The sequence below is a fragment of the Hypanus sabinus genome, chromosome 7 (assembly GCF_030144855.1).
Source record: "Hypanus sabinus isolate sHypSab1 chromosome 7, sHypSab1.hap1, whole genome shotgun sequence".
NCBI lineage: Eukaryota > Metazoa > Chordata > Chondrichthyes > Myliobatiformes > Dasyatidae > Hypanus > Hypanus sabinus.
The window spans coordinates 136,583,937-136,596,619 of NC_082712.1; the positions used below are offsets into that span (position 1 = coordinate 136,583,937).

A 12,683-nucleotide genomic window follows, 5' to 3' on the forward strand; every position below is an offset into this window, starting at 1 on the left:
TAATACTTTTAGTGATGTATTCACCTCTCTTTTTATTTTTTACCTCAATTTTACCAAAAATTAAATTCTTATCCTTTTCTAAACTGCCCTGCACTTTTAACTTTCCTCCCTTTTTACTTTATCCATTCGTTTTCAAGATGCTGAACTCATTTTCCAACTATTTAGTTTAAAGCTCTGTACCAATATTTACAAGATTGATTGCTTAAACAACACTATTCTTAAGCAGTTATTTGGATTTAGCTACTGTCTGACTCAGTTCATTATGTAAAATACTGGAGAAGAATGAAGGTGTCTGAGTAAATAATCTAAGCAATAGTTACTGTGTACAATTACCTAGCCAATTTATGCCAGGTTACCAAATCAACAGGGTTACATTCAGAGTGAATCCTGGACTTTTTGAAACCTGTCGCTAGTCCAATAATATTGGAGACAGTACTTGTCACCCAGGTCAGCTTCCCAGAAAAGATCCCAAGATACTGTATGTGGTTCTATATTTCCTTTTGGCAGTTTTTTATTTTGGTCTGCTCTCATAATATTGCTTAATGTCGTAGATTTTGGATGTTATCCTTCAAATTTCTTCTGGGCTAAAAATTGCAGTTCTGGCATTAGTAATTAAATTCATTCTTTTTAGCTTCACTATATTCTATTCAAGTATGTCTGCCACTTTTCTGCTTTCTGCTGGGCTACACCGCTGTGATTACAACTTTTTTGCCTTGTATTCTGTTGATTGGATAATCATTCTGCTGAATGAACATCAGTGGTCAATCAACAATCCCTATCATTATAGTGTATACTGTATCTTAGAACTTACATGATCACCATGTTTTTTAATAAGCTTAGTGAAACTTCCCCTTAAGTTTATAATCTATCCATCTTGCACATTGATTCAATGTTGCACACAGCTTAAATTTAATGTGAACCTGTAAAATTTGAAGCACTGAATCAGGCAAATATATTTGGGTTTTTTTTTGAGTCTTTTTTAATATACAGTATTTATTCAGAATGGATGGATGAGTTTTCTGCAGCTCCAACAGAGAAGGAGAAAATATTTTAAAATAGTGATTTTTTTAAAAAACATTCCCATTATTCAGAGAAGTCCATAGGGATATTAAAGCAAGAAAAGGATGGGGAAAATATTGCTATTTATTTTAAGGTGTATTAGAAATTAAGGTGACAATATTGTGGCACTTCCATGCTCACTGACGATGTTATGCCAGGACTCAAGATCCTCAAAATATAGACAAAATAAAGATATCACTAGATGAGGTTGTTTCCACCATTTGGTCACATTTTAAAGACTGAAACAAAAGGAGGAGAATGTTAGTTCTCCCTGATCAATAAAATGTAAGTGGTAGAGCAACTAAAATTAAAATGAAGAATATTTCCTGCACCATTCTCACCAATCCCCATATTTAACAAATGCAATGAATTATTCCATGATGTGCATCAGACCGGAATTATTCTTTAATTTTCCCATGGAAACTCTTGAGGTCACTGGAGCTAGAGTTTGCAAAACTTACCTAGTCATACTAGTCTCAGACTGAGCTAAGTTCAGAGCAATATGGCCTCTATTGCTCTGAACACCTTATGTATCCAAGTAACATATCTCCTATGGCAGTGGTCCCCAACTGCTATCGGTGGTTGGGGACCACTGTCCTATAGCTAGGCAGCATACTGCTCTTGATAAACTAGCTGATTTTATGGCTGGCAGTCTTCCTCCTGACCCACTGTACAATCTCTGAGTTAACTAACTTCATTGCTCATTCTGTGAATTGACATATTCCTCTTGATCTTCGATTACTTTTCAGGTATACTGTCCACTGTTTTAGGGAATCTTAATAAAATGCAAGTACTATCTTGCCAAACTAAGAGCAAATATTCTGATGAGTTAAGAGGCTAAAACTACATAATGTGAAACAGGACCAGCTGTCATGCAAGTTGTAGTGCTTCAAACTTGTGTTCTGGAGCTATTGCAGAACAGTTGAAATTCTGGCATCTACCCAGCAAAATGGAAAATTCCCCAGCTGTGGCCTCTTCAGGGAAAAGCAAGATTAATTAATCAGCTAATTATTGGTCAAGCAAACAGCTTGCAATCATCAGCCAAGAGATGGAAGTTGTCATTCACTGTACTCTTGAACAGCATTTAATAAACAATGACCCAGTCACTGTACTCCTACCCCTTTCGCTGCACCTTCCTGTACTGGCCGCCTCCGTGTTCCATTCCATTCCAATCCTGATGAAGGGTCTTGGTCCAGAATATCTATTTACTTATTTTGTGATTGAGGTACAGTGAGGAATAGGCCCTTCCAGCCCTTCAAACCGTGCCACCCTGTAATCCCCTGATTTAACTCTAGCCTAATCATGGGACAATTTACAATGACAAATTAACCTACTAAATGGTATGTCAAATGGTATAGGAAGAAACTGGAGCACCCGGAGGAAACCCACGCAGTCTCGGGGAGAATGTAAAAACTCTTTACAGACAGCGGTGGGAATTGAACCTGGGTTGCTGGTACTGTAAAGCGTTGTGCTAGCCACTACGCTATTGACTATTGATTCCTCTCCATGGGCGCCGCCTGACCTGCTGAATTCTTCCAATATTTTGTGTGTGTTACTCTGGATCTCCACATCTGCAGAATCTCCCGTGTTTATCCTGTACACCCTTTCCAGCTTATTGGCATCTTTCATAAAGCATAACATCCTAACTTTTTATACCCAGTGCCTTGACAGATGAAGGAAAGTGTATCAGGCACTGTGCCCTGATGAACACCACTAGTGATGGGCCCCCAGTACAAGAAACTATCTTCCATCTTGACCCTCTGTTTTTGCCATTGTGCCAATTGTGTATGCAATTGTGCTAGCACTCATTGACTCCCATGTGATCTAACTTTATACAGCAGTCTACCATGCAGAACCTTATTAAAGGCCTTATTGAAATCCATATAGACTATAGCTACTATCCTGCCTTCATTGACCTTCTTGGTTACTTCTTGCAAATACAAGCACATAAAGCTATATGGACCATCCATAATGAATCCTTGTCTATCCAATTGAATATAATAATAATTTTGCCTGAATGAATATGGATCCAACAACACTCAAAAAAGTTCAGTATTATACAGGATAAAACAAATGTCTGATTGACAACTTTTCCAACATTTTAAACATTCATTCACTCAAAAACCATGGTAGTGGTGTATGTACCATCCTACCAGAGTTTCTCTGCCCCCATCTCCAAATTGAATGTGCATTGCTGAAGAGAATACTTCCACCTGAACCTTCCCTCCATGTCACATGCTGTATTGATTTGCAAATATATTGGCATTCCTTCAAAATCATTGGCAATGGAGCCTGAAACTTCTTACCCATCAATGCTGAGGACATGCTAATACAAGAGAGGCAGCAACAATCCAGAACAATTCTCCACCATCTTCTTGGGGGAATTTAGAGATGGAAAATGCACATTGGTCTTGAACAACAACGTCCATAGAATAAAATAAATGAATAAAGCATAAAATCCACAGTCAAAAATCATACTGAAAATTTGTACTTTACTTCTCAGAGAGAAATATGATTAGCTGAAATCCTAGTATTCTTATCAAAAGTTCTGTTGCTATTGCAATAAATACTTGTTTTATTCATATGTTAAACAGCAATATAATTGGAAGCGTGGACACTGTAAAAATAAGCAAGTCATTATCACATGTAGCAGAATTACTTCTTCAAGATTCTAACGTGTAATATTTTTCAAATCATGTTGAGCTTGCTAATTCTGGTGTAACTGACCTTAAAGAGAAGTCACCCAATTTCAATTTGCAGATGTAGAGAACTACCAACAGGTACTTAATTTAAAGTTAATAATTAATTAACTTAATAAGTGCTTTGCGTCAGTCTCCACTGTGAAAGACTAGCAGTATGTCAGAAACTGAAGAGTGTCACGGGGTAGAAGTGAGTGTAGTTGCTGTTACTAAGGAGATGATACTTGGGAAGCTGAAAGGTCTGAAGGTAGATAATTCACCTGATTCAGATGGACTACACCCCAGGTCCTGAAAGAGGTAGATGAAGAAACTGTGGATGCATTAAGAATCACTTTCAAGAAGCACAAAATTCTGGAATTGTTCCAGAGAACTGGAAAATTGCAAATGTCACTCCACTCTTGAAGAAGTGATGAAGTAATTTAAAAAAAAGTAATTATAGGCCACCAGTGTTTGGGGAGATGTTGGAGTCCTTTGTTAAGGATATGGTTTCAGTGGACTTGGGGGCATTTAATAAAATAGGTCAAAGTCAGCATGGTTTTCTTAAGGGAAAACCTTGCCTAACAAATTTGTTGGAATTCTTTGAGGAAATAGCAGGCAAGATAGAGAAAGGAGAATCAGCGGATGTTGTTTACCTGGATTTTCAGAAAGCCTTTAACAAGGTGCTGCTCATGAGGCTACTTAACAATATAAGAGCCTATAGTATTACAGGTAAGAATCTAGCGTGGGTAAAATATTAGCTGGCTGGAGGGAGGCACTGCATGTGAATAAAGGGGGCCTATGTCAATGATTTGGATGACAGCACTGATGGCTTTGTGGCCAAGTTTGCTGATGATACAAAGGTAAGTGGGGAGGGGGCAGGCAGTGTTTCGGAAACAGGGAGACTGCAAAAGGGTTTGGGCCAATTGTGAGAATGATCAAAGTAGCAGATGGAATATAGTGTAGGGAAGTGGATGGTCATACACTTGGTAGAAGGAATAAAGGCATAAACTATTTCTAAATAATAAGGAAATTCAAAAATCATACATGCAAAGGAACTTGGGAGACCTTGTGAGGTTCCCCTAAAGGTTAATTTACAGGTTGAATTTAATTGAATTGACTTTATTACTTACATCCTTCATATACATGAGGTGTAAAAATCTTTATGTTATGTCTTTGTCTAAATGTGCAATTTATAGTAATTAATAATAAATAGTAAGTGTAACAGGATAGTCAGAATAACATAGAAATACAGTTGTGTCAACATGAGTTAAGCAGTCTGATGGCCTGGTGGACGAAGCTGTTCTGGAGCCTGTTGGTCCTGGCTTTTATGTTGCCGCTCCGTTTTCCAGATGGTAGCAGCTAGAACAATTCGTGGTTGGGGTGACTCAGGTCCCAAATGGTCCTTTGGGCCCTCTTTACACACCTATCTTTGTAAATGTTCTGAATAGTGGGAAGTTCACATCTACTGAGCTGTCCACACCACTCTCTGCGGAGTCCTGCGATTGACGGAAGTACAGTTCCCATGTAATGCTGCCAGCCAGAATGTTCTCAATTGTGCCCCTATAGAAAGTTTTTAGTATTTGGGGGCCCACACCAAATTTATTCAACTGTCTGAGGTGAAAGGGGCACTGTTGTGCCTTTTTCACCACACAGCTGGTATGTACAGGCCACGTGAGGTCCTCGGTGATGTTCATGCCAAGGAATTAAAGCCGTTTACCTTCTCAACCTCAGATCCATTGATGTTAATAGTGGCAAGCCTGTCTCCATTCCTCCTGTAGTCCACAACCAGCTCCTTTGTTTTCACAACATTGAGGGAGAGGTTATTTTCTTGACACCATTGTGTCAGAGAGACACCACTGTACCTTCTTCTCTGCGGGCTGTCTCATTATTATTTGAGATTAGGCCAATCAGTGTAGTGTCATCAACAACTTTAATTAGCAGATTGGAGCTGTGGGTGGTGGTGAAACAATCATGGGTATAGAGAGAGTAAAGGGCGGCACTTAGTACACAGCCCTGAGGGTCACCTGTGTTGAGGGTCAGAGGGGTAGAGGTGAGGGAGCCCACTCTTACCACCTGCCGGTGATTTGACAGGAAGTCCAGGATCCAACTACACAAGGCAAGGTGAAGGCTGAAGTCTCTAAGCTTCTTGTCGAGCCTGGAAGGAATTATGGTGTTGAATGCTGAACTATAGTCCAAGAATAGCATTCTTACCTAAGCATCCCTTCTGTCCAGATGTGTAAGGATGGTGTTTTGATTTGGTGGTAAGGAAGGCAAATGCATTGAGAGCATTCATTTCAAGAGGACTAGAATATAAAAGCAAGGATGTAATGCTGTGGCTTTATAAGGTATTGGTCAGACTGTACTTAGTGTATTGTGAGCAGTATTGGGCCCCTTATCTGAGAAAGGATGTTCTGACATTGGAGAGGGTTGGAGGAAGTTAATGACAGTGATTCCAGGAATGAAAGCATTAACTTATGAGAGCATTTGATGGGCTCTGGGCCTGTACTCGCTGGAGTTTAGAAGAAAATTAAGGGGTGATCTCAGAAGGTTATGGGGAAAAGGCAGGAGAAAGGGGTTGAGTGGAACAGTAAATCAGTCCCCATGCAATGGTGAAGCAGACTCAATGAGCCAAATAGCCTAATTCTGCTGCTATGTCCCAAGGTCCAATGGTCATTTAAAAACAGCGCACCCAGGAAATGCTTGTCAGGCTATTCCAGAGAACCCAGCCTCTCAGTGTGCTAGTCATCTCAATGCAACATACTTGTTTCCATTGAGTTGGAACTGGCTGTGCAGGCGTAAATACTACTGATGAATGCAACCAACAGCTGATATTCCTTTTTTGCACTGATGAATAGGATGAAGGGGGTTGAAAGATAGATAGGCTAAAGCTCTAAGCAAAGTTTATAGATACAGAAAAAAAGTATTAAAATAGGAACTTTTTCCGATCATTATCATCATCATCATCATCATGGAGGCTGGACAGAAAGTTGTATTTATAAAGCTGTGTGCCCTGGTAAACAAAGGAATAGAGGGTGGATCGAGCAAATGGCTTCCTCTATTTATATATTTCTGTTTCAGACCAACTTAAAGGGAGTGATAGAATAAAATATCAGACTTTTAGTGTATGTCTTTTGGTTAGAATCTAGTTTCCATGTGCAAGAACCTCAGAGTTAAGCTATGCAGTGCCAGTTGTTCTAAAGTGTAGAATTACGATTTCAATAGTGATTCCCGTTTTCATTGTGACATTATAGTTGATAACAGGAAAATGTGTGTTTGTTTTGCAGCTTTACTGGTCTACTGGACACTAGCTTTCATTACAAAAACTGTAAAATTTGCCAAGTTTTGTGAGCATGGGATTGGGCTGAGCCAACTCCGATTCTGTATTGCAGCACTGTTGGCCGTGTTATATGGCATGTTGTTGGCTGTGGAAATCAATGTCATCAGAGTACGGGTAAGTCAAATGATAATTCTTTTCACTTTTCAAGCCTTTCCTAAAGTACAGTCCATCATCCCCCTCAAAACTAATTGATAAGTTCCTAGACCTCAATATCTCCTTGTGCAAAGGGATCCTTGATTTCCTAACTTGCAGATCCCAGTCACTTTGGATTGGCAACAACATCCCTTCCACGATCTCCATCAGCACAGGTGCACCACAAGGCTGTGTGCTTAGCTCCTGCTTTACACTTAACGACTGTATAGCTATGCACAGCTCCAGTGTCGTATTCAAGTTTTATAACAATACCACTGTCATAGGCCAAATCAAAGGTGGTGACAAGTCAGCATATAGGAAGAGGACTGAAAATCAGTCTGAGTGGTGCCATAACAACAACCTCTTACTCAATGTCAGTAAGACCAAGGAGCTGATTATTAACTTCAGGAGAAGGAAATAAAAGATCATAACTTTAAATTCTTCGGTGTTTTTATTTCAGAGGACTTGTCCTGGGCCCAGCATGCAAGAGCAATTACAAAAAAAAGCATGGTAGTGCCTCTACTTCCCTAGGAGTTTGAGGAGATTTGGCATGACATATAAAACTTTGCCTAACTAATATAGATGTGTAGTGGGGAGTATATTGACAGGCTGTATCACAGCTTGGTATGGAAACATCAATGCCTTACTCTCAAAGGGTAGCATTATCCATCATCAGGGACCCCCACCACCCAGGACATGTTCTCTTCTCACTGCTGCCATCAGGAAGAAAGTACAGGATCCTCAGGACTCACACTACTAAGCTCAGAAACAGTTACTGCCCTCAACTATTACATTCTTAAACCAAAGCAGATAACTTCACTGAACTTCACTTGCCCCATCATGAAAAAATTCTCACAACCAATGGACTCACTTTCAAGGACTCTTTATCTCATGTTCTTATTATTTAAAGCTTATTTATTTATTTATGATTATTATTTCTTTCTTTTTGTATTTGCACAGTTTGTTGTCTTTTGCATACTGGTTGAACTTTCAAGTTGGTGCGGTCTTTCATTGATTCTGTTATGGTTATTATTCTATAGATTTCTTGAGTATGCCTGCAAGGAAATGAAACTCAGTATTGTATATGGCGATGTATATGTGCTGTACTTTTATAATAAATTTACTTTGAACTTTGATCTTTGAAAAGGCTTTCACCAATCGTATAGTACTAGATTCCAAGCATCACAGGCCCTCACCCACATTAAGGCCCTCATTAAGGGTTACTATTATTCTTGGGAATGTGGAATAGAGAATTATGCCATGTATTACCTGAGCCCATTCTGCTGTTTAATGAGATATGTATCTGAATCCATTCGCCTGTAATGGATGTTTACATATTTTATCTAGCAGGAATGAAGTTAAGAAATAATTTTGCATGCAAAACAATGTGGAATTAAATAGATGAGTGGTTTCTCATTCATTTAATACCTCTCTATTGGAAACTGGTAGAGTTTTACTGGTAAACTTTTTTTGATGGACTATATTTGATAAATAAAGGAAAGAAAATATGTAGGTATCCTTTACAGGTGAATGAAATTCAGTTACATATCTCATTAAATAGCAGAATAGGCTCAAGTGCTCCATGACATAATCCTCTATTCCATGTTCCCAAGAATAATAGTAACCCCCAGTGAATTTGCTCAAAGGAAGGTGAGGACTTGTGATGCTTGTCTCTATTACTTATCAAAAAAATAGTCCATCAAAAAAAAGTCTATTAAAAAAAGCTTTACCAGTTTCAGATAGAGAAGTATTAATTGAATGAGAATCCATTGGTCTATTCAGAAGATAGTTTCATAGTTCCACCTTGTTTTGCATGCAAAATTATTTCTTAACTTCATTCTTGCAGAACCTGTTTCTGATCTTAAGATTACATCTTTTTGTCCTAAGTGTTCTCACTAGAAGGACAGCTGGAACCATTTTTTTTTCAAATTTGCCTTAGGCTGAGGCACTGAAGCAATTCTATCACTGTGAAAGCAATCAGAAACTTTAGGAGGAAATTTAACATTGATCCATCTGATATCTCTTCATAATTCCCTTCATATAACTTTAAAATGAACATTTGAATTCCTTCAAGAATCCACTTTTGAATTTTCCTGATTTGTTTCACTCCATGTTGTACTAACTTGATGATGCACAGTTCACTAGTATATCAGGAGATTTATAGGAACCCAAGTCAAAGAGAATTATTTATATAATTATCTTGCTTGTTAAGTAATCAGAATGTAGATTGGCATAACTCTTACTTAGCCAAATAATTCATTGCTTTAAAAATAAAGTGTAGCAAATTGACCTCTTCAAATTGACACCAAGCATCAACAGCTTGCTTCATCTGGTGAAAGTCCTGAATTGTAACATGATAATTCTTCTGACAATCAATATGAATATAATTTCCAGTGCAACCTACTTCAAGTGAGAAAAGTCATGCCTATTGTTTATCAATTTTAAAAGTTTGCATGGTTGCTAAGTGCACTTGAAACACAGGAACACCATGATCATATTTAATGGCAAAGCAGACTCAAAATATCTTGTAATCTATTGTTGCTTATGGTATGAAAATATGAAAAAGTAATTGTTCAGTATTGTGTCTGTATCTGTGTCTCTGTGTATGAGAGGAAGAGAGGGGAACAAAGAGCGTCAGGTGGGGAGATGGTGGCTGGCGATGGTGCTGTGGTAAGATGCAAAGTTGTGAAGTGGATGTGAAAAGAAACTGATAAAGGTAGATCCAGTGGATCAGGTAGGATCTTAGTCAGGTTCCACAAGCAAAAAAATTCACAGAATTCTTGGTACTGTGCAGCATCTGCTGGTGGAATGTCATGGTAGATCTACCAATTAAAATCTGTTGATAGATCTAGGATTTAGGCATTTGGTGCAGGGCTAAGGAATGGGAACAGTTGATGGGATCAGTATAGCATCATTTTAGCAAGGAACCACAGATAATAGATTGAACGACAGCTTCTGAACTATAAACATTTACTGTTCATGATCATTTCCATTTTCTTTTTCCATAGCTGCGTCTATAACAGATCACTGTGTATCCTGGCATTTCAGTTCAGAAGCCAACTGTTGCTAATGGCAACAGTTCCACCCTCAATGTCTTCAAGTGTGTTAGAATTGAAAAGCAGAAAATTCTGTATTGAAAATAGAACAGTGGGCAGTTCTGATCATCAAATCCTAAAAAAAGTGCAGATTTACTGAAAAAGTTACAAAAACATTCACATTAATGTTACCAGAAATGAAAGATTCAACAGACTGGGCCAGATCTTTCTGGTTAAGGCAGGCTTTAATGGAGCAGATTTAGAGAAGATGATCCTGTCTAAAGTTGCAAGAATGGAGTGACTTTTGGAGGTTGAGTAGATTGCATTGATGTAATTCTGGTATGTTTAGCTCTACTAATTAGGAGTGAGTTTCTAGGTAGATGTTTCCAACTATTGTGTAAGACCAGATCCAGGAGCCATAAATATCTAATACTCAGGACCTTTTCACCAAATATGATGAAAACATCAGTTATAAGATGTCATATTTATCCAGATTAATACCAGTGATGAGAGAGTTTATTTATTTTGCAAGGTGATACACATAGAAAACAGCCTTACAACATCAGGGACCCGTGGATAATACTGACCTCAAATGCTCATGTGTGGAGTTTACATCTTCTATATTAACTTGTGGGATTCCCCTGTGTGTTCTGATTTCTTCTCACATCCCCAAGATATTGTGTAGGTTAATTGACCCCTGTAAATTACCTAGGAGTGTAGTTGGATGGTTAGGATAATCAAACAGGTCTTAATAAGCATAGGTGGTTGGTTAGGATGATTAAAGAGGAGTTATTGAGCAAAGGAACAAGGCAAAGTGCATTGCAAGAGCATAAGGAAATAAGGAGGGAATAATGGAACTGATAGAATTGTTCTAATGGGAACTACAATGGGCCTGATGAACTGAAATTTCTCCCTTCTGAATCACAGTGAGGTAGAACTAAATTGATGCATTTTTCAAAATTCCTCCTTACCATGAGGTGGCTTAGCAAATTTCTAAATGAAGTTTGCTTCTTACTTCAGACAAAGAATTTATTATAGAATTTCATTATATATTTTTTTAAACTTTTTTTATTGAATTTTCAAATAATTACAGAAATAAAAGAAAATATATGACAGAAAATATATATATATACCCTTCCCCCCTCCCCTTAACCCCTCCCCCCCTAACATCCCTATATAAAAAAGAAAGAAAGAAAAAAAAAGAAAGAAAGAAAGAAAGAGTGCCTGGATATCGGAAGATCCCCACATGGTCCAAGGAGTTCGTAATAACTTTAGTATATATATTTATTTATTTCCCCAAATAACCAATTATTTCTTCTTCGGAGCACCTATATATTTAATCCTGACTTTTGTAAATTAGGGCGCCAAATTTTCAAAAATGTTTCATATTTATCTCTTAAATTGTAAGTAATTTTTTCAAGTGGAATACAGCCATAAATTTCCTTCTTCCAACGATCTATACTTAAGTATGTATCCGATTTCCGAGTAACTGCAATAGCCTTTTTGGCTACTGCCAATGCAATTTTTATAAATTCTTTCTGATATTTATTCAATTTGGGTTTCGGTTTTATCCCTTCAATATCGCCTAGTAAAAATAATATTGGATTATGTGGATTTAAAAACAGGCAATTAAACAAGGAGTCCATAAGTCAAGACAAAAATGTGAAAGTGACTTGAATATTAAAATTGAAGAAACAAATTGGTCAAGACTATGTCTTGATAGTATGACAAATACAATAAATGTCTGGTTAAGATTAGTGCAGTATAATTTTTTACATCAATTATATATTACACCACAAAAAAATAAATAAACCCAAATTTATCCGATCAGTGTTTCCGATGTAAACAAGACATCGGTACTTTTTTACATTTTACTTGGTCGTGTTCTAAAATGCAACCTTTTTGGACAAATTTAAGAGTTTTATTGGAACAAATTATTGGAACACAACTTCCATATAATCCATTATTATATATTCTTACATATTATAATAATCTTTAATGATCTAGGTAATTCTTATTCTACTTGACCTTGGGGTTTTTGCCCAAATGGGCAGAAAATGATTTTGTCTATCCATTACTAGCTGGAAAACTGCAAATATCACTCCACATTTTAAGAAGAGAGGGAGGCTGAAAAATAAAAATTATAGGCCAATTATCTTGAATTCAGTGTTTGGGAAGATGGATGGAGTCCATTGCTAAGGATGAGGTTGCGGAGGCATGTGACAAAATAGGAGAAAGTCAGCATGGTTCCCTTAAGGGCAGATCTTTCCTGACAAATCTGTTAGAATTCTTTGAGGAAATAGCAAGCAGAACAGATAAAGGAGAGTCCGTGGATATTGTGTACTTGGATTTTCAGAAGGCTTTTGACAAGCTGCTGCATGTAAAGCTGCTTAACAACATAATTGCACCTTTTGAAACAGACTCATTCAGCTCTACTGTCAT

The 12,683-nt window shown here is 37.6% G+C and overlaps 1 protein-coding gene across 3 annotated transcripts in view; it reads left to right on the forward strand.

Moving 5' to 3' along the window:
• Positions 1-12,683, forward strand: part of abcc8 (ATP-binding cassette, sub-family C (CFTR/MRP), member 8) — a 164,274-nt gene that overhangs the window by 14,599 nt on the left and 136,992 nt on the right. For all 3 annotated transcript variants that reach the window (XM_059973947.1, XM_059973945.1, XM_059973946.1), the window contains exon 4: positions 7,022-7,188. In XM_059973947.1, the coding sequence (XP_059829930.1) occupies positions 7,022-7,188 (167 nt within the window). The remainder of the gene's footprint in view (positions 1-7,021; positions 7,189-12,683) is intronic.